Source organism: Perognathus longimembris, chromosome 14 (genome assembly GCF_023159225.1).
Source record: "Perognathus longimembris pacificus isolate PPM17 chromosome 14, ASM2315922v1, whole genome shotgun sequence".
Taxonomy (NCBI): domain Eukaryota; kingdom Metazoa; phylum Chordata; class Mammalia; order Rodentia; family Heteromyidae; genus Perognathus; species Perognathus longimembris.
Genome location: NC_063174.1, coordinates 61719110 through 61746241, shown reverse-complemented (window position 1 = coordinate 61746241; position 27132 = coordinate 61719110). Strand labels below are relative to the sequence as shown.

At 75.1% G+C, this 27132-nt stretch overlaps 1 protein-coding gene across 1 annotated transcript; it reads right to left on the bottom strand.

Moving 5' to 3' along the window:
• On the bottom strand, positions 1-27132 carry LOC125363435 (inverted formin-2-like). Its single transcript, XM_048362645.1, is given in 28 exon segments — positions 1-36; positions 4030-4089; positions 4473-4703; positions 4706-4810; positions 4813-5001; positions 5262-5361; positions 5363-5427; positions 5859-5961; positions 6179-6343; positions 7280-7400; positions 8193-8263; positions 8726-8833; positions 8921-8991; positions 11088-11188; positions 11330-11415; positions 11552-11654; positions 12046-12107; positions 12720-12865; positions 13079-13445; positions 13447-13703; positions 13706-13930; positions 14033-14174; positions 14631-14772; positions 14981-15014; positions 15718-15877; positions 15966-16081; positions 16195-16594; positions 27082-27132. Coding segments are annotated over 26 exon segments (3720 nt in total). The 5' UTR covers positions 16586-16594; positions 27082-27132; the 3' UTR covers positions 1-36; position 4030.

Sequence of the window (27132 nt, the reverse complement as noted above, 5' to 3'; positions counted from 1 at the left end):
CGCCGCTCACCTTGGCTTTGGGCCTGGGCCTGAGGCCTGCGGGAGAAGGGCGAGTTACCCGCGGGGGAAGCTCGGGCCCCACTGCCCCACTTCCGGGGCTCGGGCCCCACTTCCCAGGGCCCAGGCCTCCACTTCCCGGGGCTCAGTCCCCACTTCCAGGGGCTCAGGCCTCCACTTCCAGGGCTCAGGCCCCCACTTCCAGGGGGCTCAGGCCTCCACTTCCAGGGGCTCAGGCCTCCACTTCCAGGGCTCAGGCCCCCACTTCCAGGGGCTCGGGCCCCACTTCCCAGGGCCCAGGACTCCACTTCCTGGGGCTCAGGCCCCCACTTCCGGGGCCCAGCCCCCACTTCCGGGGCCCAGCCCCCACTTCCAGGGCTCAGGCCCCCACTTCCCGGGGATCAGGCCCCACTCCGGGGCCCAGGCCTCTCTTCTGGGGCTCGGGCCCCCCACTTCCCAGGGCCCAGGCCCCCACTTCCCGGGGCCCGGGCCTCCACTTTCCCGGGGCCCCAGCCTCCACTTCCCGGGGCCTGGGCCTCACTTCCAGGGCTCAGGCCCCCCACTTCCAGGGGGCTCGGGCCCCACTTCCCAGGGCCCAGGACTCCACTTTCCTGGGGCTCAGGCCCCACTTCCGGGGCCCAGCCCCCACTTCCGGGGCCCAGCCCCCACTTCCAGGGCTCAGGCCCCCACTTCCCGGGGATCAGGCCCCACTTCCGGGGCCCAGGCCTCTCTTCTGGGGCTCGGGCCCCCACTTCCCAGGGCCCAGGCCCCCACTTCCCGGGGCCCGGGCCTCCACTTCCCGGGGCCCCAGCCTCACTTCCCGGGGCCTGGGCCTCACTTCCAGGGCTCAGGCCCCCCACTTCCAGGGGCTCGGGCCCCACTTCCCAGGGCCCAGGACTCCACTTCCTGGGGCTCAGGCCCCCACTTCCGGGGCCCAGCCCCCACTTCCGGGGCCCAGCCCCCACTTCCAGGGCTCAGGCCCCCACTTCCCGGGGATCAGGCCCCACTTCCGGGGCCCAGGCCTCTCTTCTGGGGCTCGGGTCCCCACTTCCCGGGGCCCCAGCCTCCACTTCCCGGGGCCTGGGCCTCACTTCCAGGGCTCAGGCCCCCACTTCCCGGGGGCTCAGTCCCACTTCCAGGGGCTCAGGCCTCCACTTCCAGGGGCTCAGGCCTCCACTTCCCGGGGCCCAGGCCCCACTTCCGGGTCTCGGGCCCCACTTCCAGGGGCTCAGGCCTCCACTTCCGGGGGCTCAGGCCTCCACTTCCAGGGCCCAGGCCCCACTTCCAGGGGCTCAGGCCTCCACTTCAGGGGCTCAGGCCTCCACTTCCCAGGGCCCAGGCCCCACTTCGGGTCTCGGGCCTCCACTTCCAGGGGCCCCGGCCTCCACTTTCCGGGCCCGGGCCTCACTTCCAGGGCTCAGGCCCCCCACTTCCGGGGCTCAGGCCCCCACTTCCAGGGCTCAGGCCCCACCTGTGCGACGGCCGAGGTCGCCCCCCGCCCCGCAGGTCCGCAGCCGGCCCGGCCCCCAGGTGCTCGGCTGAGCGGAGCGCCTGCGGGTGGCCGGAGGCCAGGGAGGCCAGGGGAGGCCAGCAGGCCGCACCGATCCAGGGCCCAGCCCCGGAAGATGGGGTGGCCTCCACAGTGGCAGGGTCCCGCAGGCCTACTCCCCGAGTCTCTGACTCCACCCGGGTCCCCCCATCCTGCCCGCCCTCCCTCCGGCTGGGTGCCGGGGGCTCCGAGGGCACACGTGCCCGCGGCCCCTGGCCTGGACGGCCTGGGTCCTTTGGCGCCCCCTCCCCCGCCCCGCTGTCTGAGGAGCGACCCCCTCTCCCACCCCGGCTGAGAACCACTGCTCCCAAAGAGACCAACAGTTGTGCAGAGCTGAGCTGCCCCGGCCATCCCAAGGGACTTCAGTGCCACCTCGCTCCGGGTCGCCAAGCAAGGCCGGGCAGCGACGCACGGGAAGTGCTGGTGTGCAGGAAACACAGGCGGTGCTGAGGAAAGGGGTGCCGGGGTGGGGGGGTCACCTATCAGGGGCGGGGCCAGCATGTCAGCCCCGCCAGGTCCCCCCCAAAGGCAGCCCTGCTGGAGCAGCCTACGTGGAGGGGTCACCACTGAGACCGGAGGGGAGAGGAACTTTCTAGAAGAGATGATGGGTAGGATATCTCAGAGCCAGATAGGTCGTGAAAGAGCCAGACGTGGCACTGCGGCTCAAGGTGGTAGACCACTAGCTTTGAGCAAAAAAAGCTCAGCGACGGTACCCCGGCCCAGGGTTCAAGCCCCAGGACCGGAATGTGCTAGAGCGAGAGACGGCGCGGGGCGGTGACCGTGGCATAGCGTGGCTGGGGACGGGGCTTTGTCCCCAGGAGCCCGGAAGCACGGCTGCGGGAAGTTCTGCGGGTCAGCCGGCTGTGGGGTCACCCCAGCGGCTCGGGGGGCGGGGCCCATCCGGGAAGCAAGCCTAAGCCCAGGGGGCTGCTGGGTGGGGTTCCCGTGCTTGAGATGCCACGTTCAAATCCCAGCACGGGAGAGAAAAACGAGCCAGGCCCCGCTCAGACGCCAGTCTCGGAGGAGAGCTGGAGGAGAGCTCGCCCGGCCGGTACTGCTGGGGGCTCGGGGCCACGGCCTGGCACTGGGGGGACGCCCGGGGGACACGGGGCCCGTGACGCAGATGGACCGAGGGAGCAGGGGGCCCCCGGGCTGCACAGCTCACTATTTCTGGAAAGTTTCTGCAGTTGTGGGGAGCGAGGTGGGTTCTTGCTGGTTGCCTTGTAAACTTACGCTCGTTTCCCCAATCGGAAGTTGGGGGAGGGAAGGAGGCGTGGCCTTCCTGCAGGGGGGGCAAGGCCGCGCCGTCCCCACAGGCGGGGGGGGGGGGGGGGGGAGCCACCCCACACAGCGCCGCCGCTGGGCCTGAGCCACACACAGGGCCCCGCCCCCAGGGAGGGGCGCAGCGAGCGCGAGTTCAGTCCAGCTCTCAGGGATGACCCTGCCCTTCCGTCTCAAAGCCGGGGCCCGGGGGCGGAGGGGAAGCCCGCGGGGGCGGGCGCGGGGGCCGGCGGCGGGGCGGAGGGAAGCCCGAGGGCGCGGGGGCCGGCGGCGGGGCGGAGGGGAAGCCCGCAGGGGCGCGGGGGCCGGCGGCGGGGCGGAGGGGAAGCCCGCAGGGGCGCGGGGGCGGCGGCGGGGCGGAGGGGAAGCCGCAGGGGCGCGGGGGCGGCGGCGGGGCGGAGGGGAAGCCCGCAGGGGCGCGGGGGCCGGCGGCGGGGCGGAGGGGAAGGCCCGCAGGGGCGCGGGGGCCGGCGGCGGGGCGGAGGGGAAGCCCGCAGGGGCGCGGGGGGCCGGCGGCGGGGCGGAGGGGGAAGCCCGCAGGGGCGCGGGGGCCCTGACGCGGCTGCAGACCCTGTGCCCAGGCCTCGCTCCGGGGCTGTTGGCCCGGGCTGGCAGGTCTGCAGGGTGAGCCGGACCTAGGGCCCCCCCGGGCAGGGCTGGGTCCCACAGCCAGGGCCCAGTCGCTCCCCACGGGGCCCCCCCTTCCTCCTCCGGGGGCTGGCGGCCCGGGGCCGGGCCCGGCCAGGCGAGCTTCGGCACGCACCCCTCGGCCACGTCCGGGGCCCGGGCGGCGCAGGGAGGGAGCAGCGAGCTCCGCACGAGGCCCTGCCGGGAGGGCGTGAGCGGCCTCCCGCCCGTCTAGGAGGGGTGCCCAGCCTCTGGGGCCGGCCTCCGGGGAGAGCTGGGGTGAGGGAAGCGGCAGGGCGGGGGGGGGGGGGCGGGCGGGCAGAGGCAGGAGGGAGCAACCTGGGCCGGCCCGAGCTGCGCCCCGTCCCTGAAGCCCCGAGCCTGCGCAGCAACCGGGTGAGTGAGCGAGGCCCACAGACCCTCCCCAGCGCGGCGGGGACCGCGAAGCCACCACCACCGAGCGCGGGGGGGGGGGGGGGCACTGCCACCCGTGGGCCGAGGGAAGCCAGGTTAGTGCCCGGGCTCAGACGCGCTCGGGCTGCCGCCGTTAGTGCCCAGAGCCGGGCTGTACGTACCTCACTGCAGGGCACACGGCCCTTTTGATTTACTACCGTCAGAGCCGGGGGCAACCTCTGCTTTCAAATGAAAGAGACGGGCTTAGCTCGCTGCAAGCCCCTGGCCCTGGGTTTACACTGGGCGGGGGGCAGAGGTGCCCCGCCAGAGCAGCACCCCAGTCCTGGAGAGCCAAATACAGCTGTGCTGGGGCCCCGGGAGCAGACCGGGCCCCACCGCAGTGGAGGGCCAAGGGGCACGCCGCCCGGGCTGCGGGAAGGCAGGACGGGGCGGGCTAGGCGTGTCGGGACGCAGGCGCCCCCGTGTGGTTGGGGTGAGGAGCGGTTGCAGCCCCCCCCCCCCCAGGAAGGGAGGCGGAGGCTGTGGGGCGGGCAGAGGGCCAGGGCCCCGGCCAGGGCGGCGGTGAGCCCGATCCTGCACCCCGACACCCTGTTCCCCGCGTTACCTTCCTGGCTCCTTGAAGGACGCTTCTTCCTTCGCTTGCCGGTCCCCTTCGAGGTCCGGCCCCGGGCCCTGGGCAGGGTCCCCGACCCCGAAGAGTCCGTCACGGCGTCTTCAGAGAAGGACTTGTCCGGGGACGTGTCCAGCACGGACTCCGGGGCGGTGTGTCCTCGTCTCGTCTCGCGGGGGCCCCGGCGCGTGCTCGGGGCCTCGGCCTCCGGGGGTGCACTCTGGGCCCCGGGGGTGCGCTGCTGAACTCGGCAGGGTGCAGGGCCTGGGCGTCGCCCAGCGTCACGGGCCAGGCCCCCTGGGCGGGCCGGAAGCTCGGGGCGTCTTCAGGACCAGGACGTCGCTGGCGTCCTCGTACCAGGAGGTCTGCCTCTCCAGGGCGGGGGGGCCGGGCTCCCCGGGGCTCGCGGCGTCCACGAGGTCCCGGCCCTGGGGCTCGGCGGCCGGGGGCGGCGCCCGGGCGCCTGGCTCCGAGGCGGCGTGGCCCGTCCCACCGGCCCGGCCTGGCTCCGACGCCTTCGCGGCTGCGGGGGAGGGACGGGGCCGTCAGCGTCGGGCTCGGGGGCCCCGGAGGCCGGAGGGGGGCCGGGCGGCCCAGAGGCCAACCCCGAGCCCCGTGCCCCCCACCGCCGTGGCCCGCCGCCCCGCTCCAGGCGTCCGAGGCCCCGGGGCGGCTCTCGGGGGGCCGCACTGGAGGACTGCGAGGAGGGCGGCCCGCGAGCCGCGGGGACCTCGGCGGGGCCGGGGGCTTCCCGGGGGAGGGGCGGGTCAGGGGGGCTCTCACCAGGCTCTGTGGCCCGTGGGGGGCCGGCCGGGGCCCCCCTGCCGCCGGGCTCCGCGTCGCCCCGGCCCCCGCGCGCCGTCTTCCGCAGCTGGAAACCCTTTCCTGATGTCCGCCAGCAAGGCGTCGATGACGCACACCTCCTCCTGCCGGCCAGGCCCCTTCCGCACTGCGGGGCGGAGCCTCAGCCTCAGAGCGCTGCGGGGGGGGGGGGGGCAGGGAGCCCCCGCCCAGGGAGCCCCACGTTCCCCGCCCAGGGAGCCCCCCGTTCCCCGCCCAGGAAGCACCCCCGTTCCCCGCCCAGGGAGCCCCCCGTTCCCCGCCCAGGGAGCACCCCTGTTCCCCGCCCAGGGAGCCCCCCGTTACCTCGCCCAGGGAGCCCCCCGTTCCCCACCCAGGGAGCCCCCCCATTACCTCGCCCAGGGAGCCCCCCCGTTCCCCGCCCAGGGAGCCCCCCCATTACCTCGCCCAGGGAGCCCCCCGTTCCCCCGCCCAGGGAGCCCCCCCTGTTCCCCGCCCAGGGAGCCCCCCATTACCTCGCCCAGGGAGCCCCCCCGTTCCCCGCCCAGGGAGCCCCCCCCCCGGGGTCCCCAGTCTCACCAGGCTTCCCGTCCTCGCCCCTCGGCCTCCGCGCCTCCTCCTCTGCCAGCTGCTGCTTCCTCCGCTCCGCCTTCGCCAGTTGCTCCTTCCGGTCCTTGTTCTCCTGCTCAGTCAGGGGGAGCCTCGTTCCGGTGGCCCTCCCGCGCCCCCCCCGCCCCCCGGGAACCTCAGCGCGGCCGGAGGAGGGCTGGGGGGAGAGGGTATGGAGGGAGGGGGCAAGGCCACGGCTCACACAGCTGCAGCCACCCCACCTGGACCAGGGGCTGTCGAGGTGCAGGGGCCCCCGGGGCTGCCCCGCCCCCGCCCGGCCCGCGGCCCACCTTCAGGGCCCGGGTGAAGAGGTCCCGGAAGGCCTTCATGGTGCAGAACGTGTCCTCCAGGGACAGCTGCCGGGGCTCCTCACACAGGTAGTCGGCCAGCGCCACCTTCTTCTGCTCGATGGCCTCGAACACCTCGTCCAGAGCCCTGCAGGCCGCGATGCTGGCCTGGGGGCCGGCAGGGGCCACGGTCACCTCCCAGCTCCTCGGCGGGTGCCCGAGGGCAGGCAGAGCCCCAGACAGGGGCACCCGGACAGGAGACCCCCAGACACGGACCCCCCCCAGACAGGGCACCCGGACAGGAGACCCCCGGACACGGACCCCCCCAGACAGGGGCACCCGGACAGGAGACCCCCCCAGACAGGGGCACCCGGACAGGAGACCCCCAGACACGGACCCCCCCAGACAGGGGCACCCGGACAGGAGACCCCCGGACACGGACCTCCCCAGGCAGGGATCCTCGGATAGGGGCCCCAGACACGGACCCCTCCAGACAAGGACCCCCCCAGACAGGGACCCCCGGACACAGACCCCCCCCAGACAGGGGCACCCGGACAGGAGACCCCCGGACACGGACCCCCCCAGACAGGGATCCTCGGATAGGGGCCCCAGACACGGACCCCTCCAGACAAGGACCCCCCCAGACAGGGACCCCCGGACACAGACCCCCCCCAGACAGGGGCACCCGGACAGGAGACCCCCGGACACGGACCCCCCCAGACAGGGATACCCGGATAGGGGCCCTGGACACGGACCCCCCCCAGACAGGGATCCCCCGATAGGGGCCCCCAGACACAGACCCCCCCCAGGCAGTGATCCTAGACAGGGGCCGCCAGACAGGGAACCCCCAGACAGGGAACCCCTGGACAGGGAACCCCCGGGCAGGGCCCCCCTAGGCAGAGCCTGGTGCAGGACACACAGGAGGGAGGGGTCAAGGGGCAGGGGTCTGTCCCTGGGCCTGTGCTCTGTCCCCCATCTTGTCTCCCATGCTCTGCCTACCAGTCAGCCTTTCTGCCCCGCAGGTCCCAGGTTCAAGGCTGCCCCCGGGTCTACCCAGCAGCCATGTCCCTCTCTCCAGCTCTGAGGCCCCTTCTCCTGGCTTGCCTTCAGGCGTTCCGAGTACTGCTCCTGCACCTCGGGGACGGACATGGACACCTTCCGCTCTGTCTCTAGAAGCTTCTTCAGGTTGGCACTGGCTTCTGAGCGAATGATTTCCACATTGATCCTAAGAGGCACCAAGAGTTGGGGCTGCATGGGGGGCCAGCTGGTGTCCCCGGGGGCAGCTGGTGTCCTGGGGGGCAGCTAGTGTCCCCGGGGGGCAGCTGGTGGATACTGGGGGCCAGCTGGTGTCCCTGGGGGGCAGCTGGTGGACACTGGGGGGCAGCTGGTGGACACTGGAGGCCAGCTGGTGTCCCCGGGGGGCAGCTGGTGGATACTGGGGGCCAGCTGGTGTCCCCGGGGGGCAGCTGGTGGACACTGGGGGCAGCTGGTGGACACTGGGGGCAGCTGGTGGACACTGGAGGCCAGCTGGTGTCCTGGGGCCAGCTGGTGTCCCCGGGGGGCAGCTGGTGTCCTGGGGCCAGCTGGTGTCCCGGGGGCAGCTGGTGGACACTGGGGGCCAGCTGGTGTCCCCGGGGGCAGCTGGTGGATACTGGGGGCCAGCTGGCATCCCGGGGGCCAGCTGGTGGACACTGGGGGGCCAGCTGGTGTCCCTGGGGGCAGCTGGTGGATACTGGGGCCAGCTGGTGTCCTGGGGGCAGCTTGCCCACACCGTGGGGAGCGATGGCAGGAAGGTGCCCCGACCGTGGTGAGGGCTAGCTAGCCTGTGGAGAGGCTGCCTCAGATCACAGGACCGTGCCCCTCCCCCATCCTGTGTGGAAGCCGCAAAGGGCCGGGCCTGGGGGCCCAGGCCTGCACGGCGCTTGATGACCGGCCCTGACCTGGCAAGCTGACCGGGAGCTGACCGGGGCCGCGGGCTGGGGCTCTGGGCTACTTTCCAGCTGCAGGAACTACCTACCCCGCGGCCCGGGCGGGCAGCTCCAGGTCCTGGGGCAGCTGCAGGAGGTCTGGGTGGCTCCTCTCCACCTCCTGCCGTGGGACGTGTCTGTGAGGCCCACCCTGGTCCTGCCGGGACCTGGGGGTGCCCGTCTGGATCTGGGGGTGCCCTGCTGGGACCTGGGGGTGCCCTGCCCGGATCTGGGGGCGCCCTGCTGGGACCTGGGGGTGCCCTGCCGGGATCTGGGGGTACCCTGCATAGATCTGGGGATGCCCTGTCTGGATCTGGGGTGCCCTGTCTGGATCTGGGGGTACCCTGCACAGATCTGGGGGTGCCCTGCCCAATTCCAACCCTTAGCAACTGAAGCAGGAACGCCTTAGCCCCCAGGCCCAGCTTGGCTCTGGGCTCTGCTTTTCTAAGGACCGTCCCACTGCAGGTAGGGGCGGGGGCTGTGGAGGAGGGGGGCTGCGGGAGGAGGGTAATGGGGAGGGCAGGAGGGACTGAGGCCGGCTGGAGCGGGGCAGGCCTGGGCGGCGGGGGCTCCGCGGGCGCACCTCCAGCACGTGGTGGAGCAGGGTCACGCGGCTGTGCTGGGACTTGGTCTCGGTGAGCTTCAGCAGGGTGCTGATCTTGAAGCCGTCCGCGTTTCCCGTGTGGCTGCCCTGCAGGGGCCGGGGGTGGGCGCGTGAACCCCTCCGCCTCCGGGGGGCGGGGCGGGGCGGGGGGGGCGCCAGGGCGGCCCCACTTACGTAGTTGAGGAAATTCCCGATCTTCAGGATCAGCTGGCAGAAGACGGGCAGCCGGTGGCTGGTGAGCAGGCCTGTGGGGGGCAGGCAGGGGTGAGGGCAGGGTGGGGGTTCCAGGCCTCCTCCCCAGGCTCAGCCCAGCACCAAGAATGGCCCAGGGCCAGGCGCCGGGGAGGGGGCCCTTCACCACACTGGCTCTGGGTGTTGGTGCTCCTCAGACCCACAACTCCAGGCTGCACACAGGCATGTGTGGTGTGAGGCTGGGTGTGCACACAGGCGTGTCTGCGTGGTGTGAGGCTCGGTGTGCACGCAGGCGTGTCTGTGTGGTATGAGGCCGGGCGTGCACACAGGCATGTATGGTATGAGGCCGGGCGTGCACACAGGCATGTGTGGTGTGAGGCTGGGTGTGCACGCAGGCGTGTCTCTGTGGTGTGAGGCCAGGCGTGCACACAGGCGGGCGTGCACACATGGTATGAGGCCGGGCGTGCACGCAGGTGTGTCTGTGTGGTGTGAGGCCAGGCGTGCACACAGGCGTGTCTGCGTGGTGTGAGGCTCGGTGTGCACGCAGGCGTGTCTGTGTGGTGTGAGGCCGGGCGTGCACGCAGGCGTGTCTGTGTGGTGTGAGGCCGGGCGTGCACGCAGGTGTGTCTGTGTGGTGTGAGGCCAGGCGTGCACGCAGGTGTGTCTGTGTGGTGTGAGGCCGGGCGTGCACGCAGGCGTGTCTGTGTGGTGTGAAGCCGGGCGTGCACGCAGGTGTGTCTGTGTGGTGTGAGGCCAGGCGTGCACGCAGGTGTGTCTGCGTGGTGTGAGGCCGGGCGTGCACGCAGGTGTGTCTGTGTGGTATGAGGCCGGGCGTGCACGCAGGCGTGTCTGTGTGGTGTGAGGCCGGGCGTGCACGCAGGTGTGTCTGTGTGGTGTGAGGCCGGGCGTGCACGCAGGCGTGTCTGTGTGGTGTGAGGCTGGGTGTGCACGCAGGCGTGTCTGTGTGGTGTGAGGCTGGGTGTGCACGCAGGCGTGTCTGTGTGGTGTGAAGCCGGGCGTGCACGCAGGTGTGTCTGTGTGGTATGAGGCCGGGCGTGCACGCAGGTGTGTCTGTGTGGTGTGAAGCCGGGCGTGCACGCAGGTGTGTCTGTGTGGTATGAGGCCGGGCGTGCACGCAGGCGTGTCTGTGTGGTGTGAGGCCGGGCGTGCACGCAGGCGTGTCTGCGTGGTATGAGGCCGGGCGTGCACACAGGCGGGCGTGCACACATGGTATGAGGCCGGGCGTGCACGCAGGCGTGTCTGTGTGGTGTGAGGCCAGGCGTGCACACAGGTGTGTCTGTGTGGTGTGAGGCCGGGCGTGCACACAGGCGTGTCTGCGTGGTGTGAGGCCGGGCGTGCACGCCTCCTTCTGGGCCCCTCTCCCGCGCCCCGCCCCCGCCCCCTCCCACGCCCCGCCCTCCAGGGCCCCGCCCTCCCGCGCCCCCGGGCCCCGCCCTCCCGGGCCCCGCCCTCCCGCGCCTCGCCCCCCGCGCTCTCGGGCCCCGCCCTCCCGCGCCTCGCCCCATGCGCTCCCGCGCCCCGCCCCCCCCGCGCTCCCGGGCCCCGCCCTCCCGCGCCTCGCCCCCCGCGCCCCGCCCCCCGCGCTCTCGGGCCCCGCCCTCCCGCGCCTCGCCCCCCGCGCCCCCGCCCCCCGCGCTCTCGGGCCCCGCCCTCCCGCGCCTCGCCCCCCGCGCCCCGCCCCCCGCGCTCTCGGGCCCCGCCCTCCCGCGCCTCGCCCCCCGCGCTCTCGGGCCCCGCCCTCCCGGGCCTCGCCCCCCGCGCTCTCGGGCCTCGCCCTCCCCGCGCCTCGCCCCATGCGCTCCCGGGCCTCGCCCTCCCGCGCCTCGCCCCATGCGCTCCCCGGGCCCCGCCCTCCCGCGCCTCGCCCCCCGCCCTCCCGGGCCTCGCCCCCCGCCCTCCCGCGCCTCGCCCCCCGCGCCCCGCCCTCCCGCGCCTCGCCCCCCGCGCCCCCCCGCCCTCCCGCGCTCCCGGGCCCCGCCCTCCCGCGCCTCGCCCCCCCCCTCGCGCTCCCGGGCCCCGCCCTCCCGCGCTCCCGGGCCCCGCCCCCCCCTCGCGCTCCCGGGCCCCGCCCTCCCGCGCTCCCGGGCCCCGCCCCCCCCCCCCCCTCGCGCTCCCGGGCCCCGCTCACCCTGGCAGGCGCCGAGCACCAGCTGAGCCTTGGGCCGCACCATGTCCAGCACGAGGGCGGTGCCCTCACACAGCAGCATGCACTCCACCCTCAGCTGGTAGCTGGGGAGGACAGGACCGCGTCAGGCCCGGGGAGAGGCCGGCGCGGCGCCCGCTCCGCCCCACACAGGCCGGGACCCCAGCCCGAGGGCGCGCGGCCCCCGGTCTCCACGCCCGGCCCCGGCCCGGCCTCACCCCCCTTACCACGGGATGTCCAGCAGGAGGACGTAGAACTGGTCGGCACTGGCCAGCCTGGCCCGCTCTTGCGCGAAGGCCCGCAGGTTCTCCGTCTGCGGGGCGGAGGCCGCGTGTAGAATCCCGAGGCAGCACCCCACCCCCTCTGGGAGCCCCGCCGGGCCCCCGTCTCCTGGGCGGCCGGCGGGGGCCCCCGTCCTGGCTGCCTCCCAGGCCGGCCAGCAGGCTCACCTCGTGTTTCTCCGGAAGGAGCTTCAGGAGTTGCTTGAGGATCTCGACATCAAACTTGGTGGTGTCCCCAGCCCGGAGCATGGCGGTGACTTCCTCGTTGGAGCTGGAGAGGGACGGGGCGAGGGTCAGGGACAGAGGCCAGCCTCTCCCTGTCTGCCTCCCTCTGCGGGGCCTCCGGAGGAAGGGGTCAGTGGAGGGGTGGCCAGGAAGCTCCCTGTCAGCGGTCAATGCCCCCTACCCACAGCCGGGAAGGCCGGGGGGCCCCAAAGCCAGGTTGCGGCCCTCATCTTGGCTCGGCCATGGCTTGTTGGTGGCCTTGTGGTCCATCCCAACCATTCTCTGGGCCTCAGTTTCCCGGAAGTCTGTGCTGGTGGCCTTGGTGAGGGCAGCCCACGGTCCCCAGGACCCCAGTGGCCACCCCAGGGATGGAGCAGGCACTGCCCAGGAAGGCCTGCAGAGGGCGCTGCTGGGCTGCGCGGGGCCACGGCCCTCACCACTTAAACTGCTTCAGGAAGATGTTGAGGTTCAGGCTCTTCTTGGAGTCCAGAAAAGTGACCTGGAAAACCCACCCAGGCTGGTACCTAGAGGGTGGGGGGGTGACCTCCCCTGGGGCCCGGCTGGTACCTAGAGGGTGGACGGGTGACCTCCCCCGGGGCCTGGCTGGTACCTGGGGGGGGGGGTGACCTCCCCCGGGGCCCGGCTGGTTCCTGGAGGGTGGGGGGTGACCTCCCCCGGGGCCCGGCTGGTTCCTGGAGGGTGGGGGGTGACCTCCCCCGGGGCCTGGCTTGGTACCTGGAGGGTGGGGGGGGTGACCTCCCCCGGGGCCTGGCTGGTACCTAGAGGGGGGGTGACCTCCCCCGGGGCCCAGCTGGTACCTAGAGGGGGGGTGACCTCCCCCGGGGCCCGGCTGGTTCTGGAGGGTGGGGGGTGACCTCCCCCGGGGCCCGGCTGGTTTCTTGGAGGGTGGGGGGTGACCTCCCCCGGGGCCCGGCTGGTTCCGGGAGGGTGGGGGATGACCTCCCCCAGGGCCTGGCTGGTACCTGGAAGGGGGGTGACCTCCCCGGGGGCCCGGCTGGTTCCTGGAGGGTGGGGGGTGACCTCCCCCGGGGCCCGGCTGGTTCTGGAGGGTAGATGACCTCCCCCGGGGCCTGGGCGCCCCCCGCCCTACCTCCTTGGGCTCCTTTCTGGCGGGGGCAGCGGAGGGCTCCTTGGGCTTGGCCACGGGGAAGCAGAAGAGCCGCTCGATGCTGGAGAGGTCGGGCTCCACCAGCTCCGCGCCAGGGCTGCTCAGCGCGGCCCACATGGAGTTGCGCTCTGCAGGGGAGGGGAGGGAGGGGAGGGTGGGGGCGCTGCCCGGAGCCCCGCCCCGCTTGCGGCAGGCCCCTCCTGTGCTTGCCGCCCCCCCCCCCCGCGCGGGGCACCGCGAGGAGGGCGGGGCAGGGGCCCCCCCTCCCCCCCGCTCGCCCTGGCCCCGGGCCGGCTGCGGTGCCCCTCAGTGGGGCGGGCCCGGGGGGCGGGCGGCCTCACCTCGGGCCACGTTGGAGGGCAGCTTCTGCCAGTTGAGCTTCTTCATGCGCAGCGTGGGCGGCGTCACCCGCAGGTGGCTGGGGACCCAGGCCGAGCCCAGGCCGTGGTCCACCTGGGCCACGAGGATGTCCTCCACGCCACCCGCCGGGGAGGGGGCGGGCGCCCCGGGCAGCGGGGGCGGCGGAGGGGGGAAGCACCCGGGGCCTGGCAGGGGGGGCGGAGGGGGTGGAGGGGGCGCTGAGGTAAACGCCCCCCCGGGGCCTGGCAGGGGGGGCGGAGGGGGTGGAGGGGGCGCTGAGGTAAACGGCCCCCCGGGGCCTGGCAGTGGGGGTGGAGGGGGCGCTGAGGTAAACGCCCCCCCGGGGCCTGGCAGGGGGGGGTGGCGGGGGTGGAGGGGGCGCTGAGGTAAACGCCCCCCCGGGGCCTGGCAGGGGGGGTGGCGGGGGTGGAGGGGGCGCTGAGGTAAACGCCCCCCCGGGGCCTGGCAGGGGGGGCGGAGGGGGTGGAGGGGGCGCTGAGGTAAACGCTCCCCCCGGGCCTGGCAGGGGTGGAGGGGGGGGAGGCGGAGGCGGAGGCGGAGGGGGGCCGGACGCCGGGGGAGGGGGGGGGCCGGGGAGGGGGGAGCGGGCGGCAGGCCCGAGGGCCGCGGGGCTGGCTGGCTGCCGGCGGTCTGCGGGCGCGGGCCCGTGGGAGCCAGGCCCGGCTGCGGGCCCGGCGGGGCGGCCACGTCTCTGGGGCTCGGGCCTAGGTTGGCCTGGACGCCCTTGTGGGCCTTGTCCCGAGGGCTGGGTCGGGGCCGGCCTTTCACGGACAGGAGCCGTTCCACCACCTCCTCCGAGGGGCACCCCTGGGCTGCGGGGGAGACACGCCCGGGGTCAGGAGGGGGCCGGGGAAGGGGGTGGAGGCGGGGGGGGGCGGGGGTCCAGGGCCAGCCTCGGGGCGGCCCCCACTCACCGTCGCTGGCCAGGAGCACGGCCCGGTTCACCAGGCTCTCCAGGGCCTCCCAGAGCAGCTGGCCCGGGCGGCGCGTGGGCTCCAGATGCAGGAGGCCCTGCAGCACCGACAGCAGCTGGGCCGAGGCGGGGGAGCAGCTCACCTGGGGAGGGGCGGGGGGAGCTGGCGGGCGGGGCGGGGGCCGCGGGGTCCCCGGGCAGACCCACCGGCCAGAGCTCCCGGCCACGCCCGCCCCGGTGACCGTGGCTCAGACGGGGCTCCCCGGGACACCGGGACAGCTCCGTGCGCTGCGGCACACTCAACGGCGTCCCGGTGTCCCCTCCCCGGAGGCGGGAGGAGCCCCGGCCGCTCTGGCCAGCAGAGACACTGCCAGGTGACACCGGGCACATCGGACTCCCAGACGAGAAGCCGGGTCGAGGGACTGGGGGGGGGCTGCGCACTGCTCGGCCTCCCCCCAGGGCCCCGCATGGCGGGGGGGGGGGGGGCGCTGCGGCAGCTCTGGCCTTGGAAGCGTGCGGGGCCCTGCAGCCTGGGCCCGGGCGGAGGACGGCCCGGCCCCGCCCCGCCCGCCCCGCCCTCCCGGGGGTGGGGGGTCCACCTTGTGGAAGAGCGAGGTGAAGACCTCCTGGTGGCTGCTCATGTCCAGCCCCCCGCAGCTGCGCTGCAGCTCCTCCTCGTCCTCGGCCCGGGCCTCCTCGAAGGCCTCCAGCTGGATCAGCAGGTCAGCGTCCTCCAGGTCCCTGCGGCGGGAGGGGGGGTCACCTGCTGCCCCCACGTCCCGGACCCCGGGACCCCCTCTGCAGGACGGCCGTGGCAGGCCTCTAGGGGTCCCGGAGGCCCCTGGCCTGGCCTCGGGGCCGTCGCTCCCGGAAGCCGGCGCCCTCCCCGCTCACCCGGGGACGCGCGGAAGACGGGCTTGGGAGCAAGGGGGTGGTGGGAAGGACTCACCGAAGCCGGGTCAGAACGTCCAGCAGCTGCAGCCCTGGGGAGGGGCGGGCAGTGTCAGAGCAGCGCGGGGGGGGGGGGGCAGCTCCCGGCGCTGCGGCTTTCCTCTTCCCGTCCAATCCTTCTTTCTTCCTCTCCCTTCACGCAGTACTGACATTCGAACCCGGGGCCTCACGCGCGTTAGGAACCTTCTACGCTGAAGCTACGTCCCAGCCCTTTTGTTTCCATCTTTCAGGTCGTTCCAAGCTTTTGCCCAGGTAGACCTCAGACCGAGATCCTCTCGCTACGTAGCTAGGAGGATAAACGCATGACGCGACGCCAGCCCGTTCCGGAAGACGCCATCTAGCCTTTCCTTCTCCTTCCGTTCTCAATGTCTGGCTCGGAACTGCAACCCACCCGTCTCCGTTGGCTAGGGAGCAGGAGCCACCCTCCCGTCTACCTCAGATTTCACCCTGGGGCCGCCCCCCACGTCGAGCGCCAGCTCCTAGGACTCCGGGGTCCCGAGGCTCTAGACGGGCCCGCGCGCTGGACGCGGGGGCGCTGTCCGGTGCTCACTCACGGGGAGACGGCTGGACCCGAGGATCCGGCCTCCCGCCTCCCTCCCCTCCCCGTCCACCTCCAGAAGGCACCCAGCGCCACGACGGCGCTGGGGGAGGCAGGAGGCGTGGGTGGGTGGGCTGTGTGCAGGGCAGCGGGCCCCGGCGGCTGCGGGGGCGGAGGGGCGTGGCTGGCGGGGTTACCGATGAACTCGCCGCGCAGCTGGGTGCGGGCCCGCAGGGCCTCGGGGCCCAGGATGATGGCGTTGACCACGCTCAGCAGAGTGACCACGTAGGGCACGTTGTCGCTGTCGGAAAGTTCGCTCATGATGACGCTGAAGCGGTACTGCTGGCCGCACACCGTCTGTGGGGCGGGGGGGGGGGGGTTGGAGAGGGTCAGTGCGCGCCCGGGAGGGAGGCCGTGCCAGCCGGGCCGGGTCCCCCGGGCTCACCTTGTAATGGTCCAGGGCGTCCAGCGTCAGGGCGTGGCCCTCGGGGGAGTAGATGCACAGGGCAGCCAGCAGCTCAAACACCTGCTTTTTGACCATCACGTTGGACGTGTCCAGGGCTGTGGGGGGGGTGTGCGTGTCTCAGAGCGCCTGCCGCGCCCTCCCCCCGCCCCCGCCCCGCCCGCGCCCTTCCCCCCGCCCGCCCCCGCCCCCGCGGGGGGCCACAGCTCACCCAGAGAGAGCTGGCGCACGTAGCCCGGGTTGCTGAGGATGTACTCGAGGCCCTGCCGGGAGTTCATGACGGCGCGCACGCAGCTGATGCAGGTGAGCTGCAGCAGGGCGTCGGCGATGCGGGCCACGCCGCGGCCGGCCAGCCGGGCCAGCGCCTCCAGCAGCAGGTCCAGGCCGCTCTGCTCCAGGAACTGCACCATCCAGCCGCCGTCGCTGCTCTCCAGGCGCTTGCGCAGGCCCGAGTAGTTGACCACCGAGGGCACCTGCAGCAGCCGGATGCACAGCTCGGGGTCGGCGCTCTCCAGGTTGGCCTCGGTGGGGTCCGAGTCCGGCGGCCCCAGCTTCTCCTTCAGCGCTGCCCACTTGCGCTGGGCACCCTCCTTCACCGACATCTTGCCGAACTGTGGGACCAGAGAGAGGCGGGTGGGCCGTCAGTCCGGGGGGGGGGGGTGGCAAAGACCGAGAGGCCAGGGCTGGGCGTGGCCACCGGCAGCACGCGGTGTCCCCACCGGGCCGGCCCCCCCCCCCCCCCGTGACAAGAGGGTGGCGCGTGAGGCTTGGTTCCCAGCCCCGGGCCATCCCCAGCTGAGGAGCAGGCGAGCAGGACCCCACAGCTGCCCCCCCAGGTCTCTGGAGCGATGGAGAGGCCGGAGGGGGAGGGCGGGGGGACCGGGGCACCCCGCGGCTCAAGCATCACTGCCACAGCGAGGGCGACGCGACCTAAATGCCACCTGGGAGGCTCCCGTCTTCCCGGGGCGCCACTGCGGGCCACAGACACAGGGAGCGCTGGGAGGGGCGGGGCCAGGAGCGGGCGGGGCCCTGGGGGGAGGGGCGGGGCCAGGAGCGGGCGGGGCCCCGGGAGGGGCGGGGCCAGGAGCGGGCGGGGCCCTGGGGGGAGGGGCCAGGAGCGGGCGGGGCCCGGGGAGGGGAGGGGCCAGGAGCGGGCAGGGCCCGGGGAGGGGAGGGGCCAGGAGCGGGCGGGGCCCCGGGGGGAGGGGCCAGGAGCGGGCGGGTCCCCGGGAGGGGCGGGGCCAGGAGCGGGCGGGGCCCCGGGAGGGGCGGGGCCAGGAGCGGGCGGGGCCCTGGGGGGAGGGGCCAGGAGCGGGCGGGGCCCGGGGAGGGGAGGGGCCAGGAGCGGGCGGGGCCCTGGGGGGAGGGGCCAGGAGCGGGCGGGGCCCGGGGAGGGGAGGGGCCAGGAGCGGGCGGGGCCCCGGGGGGAGGGGCCAGGAGCGGGCGGGTCCCCGGGAGGGGCGGGGCCAGGAGCGGGTGGGGCCCCGGGAGGGGCGGGGCCAGGAGCGGGCGGGGCCCTGGGGGGAGGGGCCAGGAGCGGGCGGGGCCCGGGGAGGGGAGGGGCCAGGAGCGGGCGGGGCCCTGGGAGGGGAGGGGCCAGGAGCGGGCGGGGCCCTGGGGGGAGGGGCCAGGAGCGGGCGGGGCCCCGGGGGGGAGGGGCCAGGAGCGGGCGGGGCCCTGGGAGGGGAGGGGCCAGGAGCGGGGCGGGGCCCAGGGAGGGGAGGGGCCAGGAGCGGGCGGGGCCCTGTGTGTCAAGGGCCTGGGCCTGCCCAGCGAGGACCAGCGGGGTCCTCGGCACACAGCCTCGCCCCAGTTCAGACCCCAGCCCCGGGCAGCGAGACGACAGGCCCGGCCCAGAACGGTCCCAAGCTCGTGCGTTTCCTAGAGCAGGGCCATGGGACAGGCAGACTGTGGCCACCCCCCCCCCTGCTCCCCCCCCCCCCCCCCCCCCGCCAAGGCCTGCCAGCCCCGGGGGACAATGTCAAAGGTCAGGTGCGTCCCAGGCTCTCCGGCACCATGTTTGGCTGGGATCTTATATTTAGCGTCTGAGAACCCAGCGTGGAGCTGCAGGGGGGGCTCAGAGGGGGGCAGAGGCAGCGGCCGGCCTCTCGCAGGGCCGAGTCTCGCCATGGCCGCCATCGGTCCCGCACCCCACCTCTCACAAGGCCGGCAAGAACCGGGGGACTGGAGGTGATACCCAGGGAGGAGGGCGCTACGCGTGTGCTGCTGAGGGCAGCCGAGCAGGGACAGACCCCAGGGCCCCCCGAATCTGCCTGTCCTGCTGAGAGCAGCCGTGCAGGGACGGACCCCAGGGCCCCCCGAATCTGCCTGTCCTGCTGAGAGCAGCCGAGCAGGGACGGACCCCAGGGCCCCCCGAATCTGCCTGTCCTGCTGAGAGCAGCCGAGCAGGGACGGACCCCAGGGCCCCCCGAATCTGCCTGTCCTGCTAAGAGCAGCCGAGCAGGGACGGACCCCAGGGCCCCCCGAATCTGCCTGTCCTGCTGAGAGCAGCCGAGCAGGGACGGACCCCAGGGCCCCCCGAATCTGCCTGTCCTGCTGAGAGCAGCCGAGCAGGGACGGACCCCAGGGCCCCCCGAATCTGCCTGTCCTGCTGAGAGCAGCCGTGCAGGGACGGACCCCAGGGCCCCCCGAATCTGCCTGTCCTGCTGAGAGCAGCCGTGCAGGGACGGACCCCAGGGCGACCCCAGGCGCCCCGAATCTGCTGAACGCTGGGTGTCCAGCACAAGTGTGCTCCACCTCCAGCCGAGCGGCGCCCCAATCCCGGCGGTGGGGCTGAGGGCGGGGTCCTCCCCGCAGGACGCTGGGCCCCCAGATCCAGCCGCGCCTGCGTGCCCACCGCCCCGGGGCCGTGGCGCCTCTGGCGCCAGCCCGATTCCTCACCCGCAATCCCCGCGACGCCCTGCCGTCTGCGGGTGCCGAGGGCGGCTCAGGGCCTTCCTGGGTGCCGAGGGGACCCCCCCCCCCGCGGCCCGCCCGGCCGCACCCCTCACCATCGCTCACCCAGATGCGCAAGGCCCTCCGGCCGCCTCGTCCTGCCCACTCGGGGCCCTGCCTCCAGCCCCTCATGGCGGGGGCCCGCAGCTCGCGTCTGCCCTGCCCTCTTCCAGGCAGACTCGGCTCCCCGGGACTCTGGCCACCATGCCGAGCGCGGCTGCGGGTCTCCCCTCCCTCCCGGCCGCGGGGGCGCCGAAGGAGGTGCCCCAGCACGCCTCCCTCCCCCACTGGGCCTCCATTGGCTGGAGCCCTGCGGTCCCCTTGGGTCCCCTTGGCACCGGCCGCGCGGAAGGCCCGCCCCCCCGCCCCCGGGCATCCTCGTGGGGGGGACGCTCGGCGCTCCGCCCTTCCTGAGACGGCAGGGCCACCCGGGCCCCGCCGCTGCGCACCTCACCCCCAGAGGCCCCCGCGGGCCGGAGCCCGCCGTGGGCAGGGCACAGCCGGGCAGGCGAGTCCCGGCTGCCTCACTTCACCTGGGGCCCGCGGGCGGCAGAGCCAGCACCCCGACCGCGGACGTGCTACCGCCGGCCAGAAAGCCAGATGTCACCGCAGCCACGGCCCCGACGGCCGGCCGGGCCGGAGCGTCCACGGTTCCCGTCCGGTCTCCCATCCCCTCGGCAACAGGAGGCCTCTGAGGACCCGCCTGCCTTCGGTCTCTGCCAGGCGGCAGCGATTCCCACAGAGCCTGTGCCGGCCCGGGGAGGTGGCTGCTCATCTCCCCCTCCCCCACCCTCTCCCCCCCCCCCCCCCCAGCTCGGGCAGTCGGCTTGCCGGGCTCGGGCGCAGGGGCCCCGGGGAGCAACGTTCCCGGGCCAGAAGCTCATTCCCGGGCAGACGGCTATGGAGCCCACTTTGCAGTGCACAGGAGGCTGGGTGGGGGGGCATAAGAGCTGGAGACAGGGCGTCAAGAGGGGGCGCCTGGGGCTGTTTACTACCTTAGAGGACGCCTGGCCCTTCCTGTCGGGCTGGGCCGGAACAGGGCGCCAACGTGGGCGGAGCTCAGCGCAGGAATCTGCTCTCCCAGACGCTCCCCAGGCTCTACCGTGACCCGCAGCGAGCCACGCAACCCGGGCTGGGCGGCCAGACCCAGGCTCAGACGGCCGGGAGCCGGCGCAGCCCCGGAGCCCCCCCAGCCCCGCTGGGCCCCCACGGCCTCTCGCGCTCCCCGCATCTCGTTCTCTCCTGCCAGCCCGGGCTTCCACCGAGACAGGCCCGGGCGTCGCGCTCAGCCTGGGTCCCCAGGGCGGGCCTCGCTCCGGGCGTGCAAGGGGCTGGCTCCGACCTGCGTGCTCAGCGGGCGTCTGTCTCCACAGACCCGGCCTCTCATCCGCTGGCGGCCGGCCAGCCTGGCGTGGGGGTGCCGGCACCCCCGTGCCCCGTGCCTGGGCAGCGGTACTGACTCACCAGGGCGGCAGGGGTTGCCGCCCGCCCCTGCCTGGTAGTCATCGTCAGCTGAGGGGAGAGGGCGGGGCCAGAGCTGCGCTCGCCACCCCCCCCAGCCAGCACTGGGGACCCCCTCGCCCAGCCCCCTCCCCCCGCATTCACAGAACACCTGTGCGGAGAGCGAGCTGCGGCATGGGCACCTTGGGCCCGGAGGAGGTGGCAGGGGGGGAGGGGGGCCCCCAGCTCCCCTGGGACCTGAGTGCGCCAGTGACCCCTAAGCCTCAGTGCTCTCCACAGTCTAGAAACAACCAGCCTGGCTTCCATGAGACACAGCACGTGCACCGGAAGGCGCGGGGCGTGTGCAGGGGAAGGCGCGGGGCGTGTGCGCGGGAGGGCGCGGGGCGTGTGCGCGGGAGGGCGCGGGGCGTGTGCACGGGAGGGCGCGGGGCGTGTGCATGGAGAAGGCGCGGGGCGTGTGCAGGGGAGGGCGCGGGGCGTGTGCGCGGGAAGGCGCGGGGCGTGTGCAGGGGAAGGCGCGGGGCGTGTGCATGGAGAAGGCGCGGGGCGTGTGCATGGAGAAGGCGCGGGGCGTGTGCATGGAGAAGGCGCGGGGCGTGTGCAGGGGAAGGCCCGGGGCGTGTGCAGGGGAAGGCCCGGGGCGTGTGCAGGGGAAGGCGCGGGGCGTGTGCAGGGGAAGGCCCGGGGTGTGTGCAGGGGAGGGCGCGGGGCGTGTGCATGGAGAAGGCGCGGGGCGTGTGCATGGAGAAGGCGCGGGGCGTGTGCATGGAGAAGGCGCGGGGCGTGTGCACGGGAGGGCGCGGGGGGGGGGGGAAGGCGCGGGGCGTGTGCAGGGGAAGGCCCGGGGTGTGTGCAGGGGAGGGCGCGGGGCGTGTGCATGGAGAAGGCGCGGGGCGTGTGCATGGAGAAGGCGCGGGGCGTGTGCATGGAGAAGGCGCAGGGCGTGTGCATGGAGAAGGCACGGGGCGTGTGCACGGGAGGGCGCGGGGCGTGTGCATGGAGAAGGCGCAGGGCGTGTGCACGGGAGGGCGCGGGGCGTGTGCATGGAGAAGGCGCGGGGCGTGTGCAGGGGAAGGCCCGGGGTGTGTGCATGGAGAAGGCGCGGGGCGTGTGCAGGGGAAGGCCCGGGGCGTGTGCAGGGGAAGGCGCGGGGCGTGTGCAGGGGAAGGCGCGGGGCGTGTGCAGGGGAAGGCCCGGGGCGTGTGCATGGAGAAGGCGCGGGGCGTGTGCAGGGGAAGGCCCGGGGCGTGTGCAGGGGAAGGCCCGGGGCGTGTGCAGGGGAAGGCGCGGGGCGTGTGCATGGAGAAGGCGCGGGGCGTGTGCAGGGGAAGGCCCGGGGTGTGTGCATGGAGAAGGCGCGGGGCGTGTGCAGGGGAAGGCGCGGGAGCGTGGGCAGGGGGTGGGGGTCCTGGGGTCCCGGGAGGGGTTCTGCTCTAGGCTCCCCTGAGAAGCAGGCTGGGTTGTAGAAAGCGAGGCAGCTGTCGCCGCCGCCTCCTTGCGGCCTGGCCCAGGGGCTCGGGGCCCACGGCAGAGGCGGGGGAGGGCAGGCGCAGTGCCCAGGGGCTCGGGGCCCGCGGCAGAGGCGGGGGAGGGCAGGGGCAGCGCCCAGGGGCTCGGGGCCCACGGCAGAGGCGGGGGAGGGCAGGGGCAGCGCCCAGGGGCTCGGGGCCCGCGGCAGAGGCGGGGGAGGGCAGGCGCAGTGCCCAGGGGCTCGGGGCCCACGGCAGAGGCGGGGGAGGGCAGGCGCAGTGCCCAGGGGCTCGGGGCCCGCGGCAGAGGCGGGGGAGGGCAGGCGCAGTGCCCAGGGGCTCGGGGCCCACGGCAGAGGCGGGGGAGGGCAGGGGCAGTGCCCAGGGACTCGGGGCCCACGGCAGAGGCGGGGGAGGGCAGGGGCAGTCCTCGCGCTCGCCCCTGAGCGGGGCTCCCCCTCCTTCGGGGGAAGGCCGCCGGAGGGGTCCCGCCGGCCCCGTACCGGAGCTGGGCCGCTTCTGGGCCCCGAGCCAGGAGAGGGACACCCAGCGGGGAGCGCGTCTGGGCGGAGGGCGGGGGAGCGGCAGGAGCGGGGTTCCGGAAGCGGGAGGCGGGGGCTGCCAGCTGTATTTTTAGCTCCCCGAGAGCCCACATTTCCCCACTGCCTGGCAACCCCTGGCTCTGCGGGGCGGCACGCGTTCCCGGCAGTTCCTGCGCGCGGCGGCGGCGCGGGGCCTGTCCCGCTCTGACCCCGGCTCCCTTCCCCGCCGCCCCGTCTCCACTCCTGGGAGCCCCCCGCGAGCGTGCCACCTGCCCACCGGGCCGCCGGCTCCCGGGGGGCTGGGGGAGCCCCGTCAGGCCGGCCCAATCGCCGGCCCCCGGCACGGCGCAGGGCGAGGGGGGAGCCCGCCCCCTGCCCGGGCGCGGGGCGCGGAGGGTGGGCGGCCGTGTCCCAGGCCCGCCCAGCCCCCCCCCCCCACCGCGCTCCTCGCAGCCCAGGCTGACCCACGCCGTGCGGCGTGTCACAGGACTCCTGACGGCGGGCTCGCAGAGCTGGCACACCGGGGATGCCTGCTGCCGTCCGTGGGCGCCGCCCGTGGCCTGGGGCCGGGCAGGGGGCCTGCGCTGGGCTCGCCACCTCCTCCCTTGGAGCCCGCTCAGCAGTGGGGGGGGAGGGCAGGAAGGGCGGAGGCACCCACACCCGGAAGCCGGCCGGCTTCCACCTGCTCCAAGATAACGGGGGGGCCGGGCTGCCCCGGGGCGGCGGGGTCGCCAGAGCGGCCCTTCTGGGGCTGCGTCCCAGCCGCGGGAGGCGAGGCCGCGGGTGTGTCTGGCAGGCCCGGTTCCCCCCCGACCATCCCGGGGCTCCGGGACACACAGGACGGCCCCGAGGGGCGCCGAGCCAGCCCCGGGGGGAGGCGAGGGGAGTGACGACCGCGAGGCCGAGGTGCCAGGCTGCGGGCTGGGACTTTGCCCCTGCGGCCCCCGCCTCCTTCCCCCCGCGGGGCTGTGCGGGCGATGGCCCAGGGCCAGTCCCGAGATGCCCGCGCCCAAAGGCCTGGGCATCCCAGGGCCGCTGTCCCTGGTGGGGAGGGACGGGGGGGGGATGAGCTGGCACCGAGCCGGGCCCCGAGCGGGTGTGCTTGTCTGAGCCTCAGCGCTGGCCTCTACCCCGACTGTGCCCAGCCCCGGAGAGCTGCCCTCCGCCCGCCCCCCGCCCCCCGCCCCCCGCCCGGGCCCAGGCCGCCTTCCTGGGAGTGGAGAACAGAGAAGGACCGAGGGCGGGGGAGGGAGGGGCAGCTGCCCGTGCAGGGCTGGGGTGGGGCCGGGGGGGGGCACGGCTGACCCTGGGTGGAAGGAGCTCCGCCCCAGCCCCGCACGCCCCGGGGACACCCCAGTTTCCAGCCTCGTCTTCACGCAGGCGCAAGGGCACCAGCGGCACCCCAGAGCCTGCTGTCGGAGCCACACCAGGCTCCCCGCGTCCGAGGGCAGGCGGGCGGGCTGCCGGGGGCCCGGGCCCAAGCTGGGGCCGCACAGGCCTCGGGGCCTCCGCTCAGCCTTCTCCTGCCCGGCCCCGGCAGCCCGCCAGGCTCTACCGGGCAAGCGAGACCCTCTGCCGGGGCGGAACAGCCAGCCTTCCTGGCTGGGAGGTGGGGGGCCCCGGCGGCGGCTCTTCACCTGTCACACGACCCCCGTGCGCTCCCCAGTCTCCCACAGGCCCCCCGGAACCCACCGGGGCCCCGGGGGCCTCTGGACTCGGCGTATCTCGGGCAGCAACTCCGTCCCCTCAGTCCTCCCCAGCCTGGGTCCTCCAAGCAGGGTGCTCCCAGGGGCCCTGCTGGGGTGGGGGGCACAGGCAGGGCGGGCCGCGACCTCCAACCCCGGCCGGGCAGGCGCACTGGCTGCCTCCCTGGTGGTGAGCTGAGCTTGGAGCGGGGACGGGGACGCACAGGGACACCGGGACACCGCGGCCCTGCGGATGGGGCTGCAGCGCACACAGGGGCCGAGGCCCAGGGCCTCGGAGGCCCCAGAGCGGCTCAGAGAGGGAGACTGAGTCACAGAGACACCAGCCCACCTCACGCAGCCGTCTCGGGTCCAGACCGGCTCCAAGGCCAAGCCACCGCCCCCCTCAACCTCTGCCACCCCCGGCCCCTGGCCTCGCTCTGCTGGGCCGGCAGCCTGGCCTGCCCCCCAGTGCTGCCCACGGTGCTGTCCCCCCAGGGCCACCCCAGGCCCTTAACGTCCCTCCCCTGCGGTGCTGTCCCCCCAGTGCCACCCAGGTCCTAACCTCCCCCCCCCCCATGCTGCCCACGGTGCTGCCACCCCAGGTCCTAACCTCCCCCCCCCACTACCCACGGTGCTGTCCCCCCAGGGCCACCCCAGGTCCTGACCTCCCCCCCACTGCCCCACGGGGCTCCAGTTTGGCCCCCCGGCCCCGCCCTCCCTCCCACACCGGCTGAGGGCCGCGGGCTGGTCTGGCTGCGGGGAGCGGGCCGTGGAGTGTGGTCCGAGTGTGGTCAGGGCTCTGACCCCGCAGAGGCCGCTAATCTCCAGCAAGGCTGGCCAGGCCCCTCCTGCCCTCCGCCCTCGGTGTCTGCACGCGAGGCACCGGCTCCCCGCTGGACGCTCCCCTTCCGGCTTCCGGCAGCCGGGGAGCGGCCGGGGGGCAGGCGGGGGGCAGGCGGCCGCGCCGGCCGGGCCGTCCTCGGCGCTGCCCGGGGGCCTGGGACCCCGAGCTCGCGGCCCGGCTGCCGGCCAGGCCCATCTTGGCGCGGGGGGCTCCTGGGGGCCCAGGGACCCGGGAGGGCAGGCCCTGGGCGGCTCCGAGTCACGGCAGGGGCACCAGGAGGGGAGCCGGCCCTGCTCCCCACTGTCGGGCCCAAAGGGGACTATCTGACGGGACACAAAGCCTCCGGCTCCCCGAGCCTCCCCAGGCGATGCGGGGTGGGGGCGCGGGGGCCGAGGACCCGTGCGCCTGGCGCGGAGCCGGGTGCCACCCGGAGGGTGAGGTGGGCGGGGGTGATGGGCAGGGGTGATGCCCGGGGAGACGGCTTCCGAGCTCCTGCCGGGACAGTGGCCGGCGCGCTGGGGGGACGAGCTCCTCTACGCCCGAGGAGAGGGGCCGGGCCGGAGCGGGGCCCAGGCGGCCCTGGCGGGGGGACCCCTGGGTCGGGAGGAGAGCGTGAGCAGCCCGCACCCTTCAACGGCATCTTAGAAGGGGCCACAGGGGGGCGGGCCCAGCCCCCCCAACCCCCCGCACAGCTGGCAGCCCCCCGGGGGGAGCAGCCGTGAGCAGATCCCGCCGGTGGACCCCACCTTCGCGTCTCCAGTGAACCCCCCGGCGCTCCCCCGCCGCGGCAGCCTGCAGACGGTGCCCCAGGACAGCCTGCCCGTGGCCGCCACCTCGGGGCCTGCTGCCTGCCCTCCAGAGGCATTCTAGAAGCCTCACACCTGTTGGACGTCTGCTGGGGGGCTGCGAGGTGGAGCGGCCGCCCCCCCAGGCCCCGTCCTCCGGACCACGGAACCCTGAGGGACTCGGGTGCCCGCAGGGGCTGGCCCACGCCAACGCTGGAGAACGGCGACACCCCCGCTGCTGCCTGGCCGGCACGGCCCCTCCCCCCAGCCTGAAAACACTTGCAGCCTGGAACTCCTGCACCCCAACAGAGGGCGAAGGAGACTTCCAGGCGCTTCCAGGTCCCAGGATGTGAGGAGTGCAATTAGCTCGACAGCTGTCAGCACCCCCACAAAGTGGGGGCTCACCTGAGGGTTAACTCTTTGCCCTCCAGGGGCAGCGCCTCCTGACAGCCGGGCGCCGGGGTGGGTCTGGGGAGGGGGCTGGGTCCCCGGGCTCCCGGGGCCCTCCGACGGGCTCACCAGGCCGGGAGCTTGCACCTCTCCGGGGCGGAAGGCCGGGTCCCAGCCGGGGACCAGCCTGGCTTCAAACAGAAAGGTGCTGGGAGCCGAGTGGGGTAGGCTGGGCCCCGGCCCCCGGCCCTGGGGCAAACGCTGACCTGACTCCAGGCGGCGCCTAGCTGGGCTCGGGGCGCCCCTCACCCGGCGTCACCGTCCCCGCTCAGGAAACTGAGGCCCGGAGGCGGGAAGCATCCTGCCCGGGGCTCCCTGCAGAGGGAGGGGCCGGCCGGGCCGGGCCGGGCGGGGGCGCGGGTGGGCGGGACTGCTGCGGGCAGGCTGACTGCGGGCAGGCTGACCTCCGGCTGGGTGGCCCGGGGACACCCCGGCCACCCGGGGTGCCGTGTCTGCGGGTGGCTGGGCGGCCCCCGCGCCCGGCACCCCTTCCCGGTGCCTCGGCGGGGCTGGCGGGGCGCCGGGGCGCCGGGCCGGGCGCCCCACGCGGAGGCCGCAGGGCGCGCCAAAGTGAGCCGCGCGGCCGCCAAGTCGGAGTTGAAATCCGCGGACGTGGGCGCCCGGGACGGGGCCTGCGCGGCGGGCCGGGGGGGCCGGGGCTCCGCGGACCGGGGCGCCCGCCTCCGACGGTTCCCCCCCTCCCCGGGGGCGGTGCGCACTGGGCCGGGCGGGGCCGAGGCCGCCGCACCCCGGGACCCGCGCGCCCCCGGGGTCCCCGCCGCCAGCCCGCTCGCCGCCGCCCGGCTTCACGCGCGGAGCCCTTTCCCACCCCGGGCGCCCCCGCGCCTCCTCCCGGACTCAGTGTCCCCGGGGGTCCCGGGGCCGCCGAGGCCGCGGAGCGACTCACCGGTGGTGGAAGCGGCCGGGCGGGGCGGCGGGCGGGCGGGCGGCGGCTGCG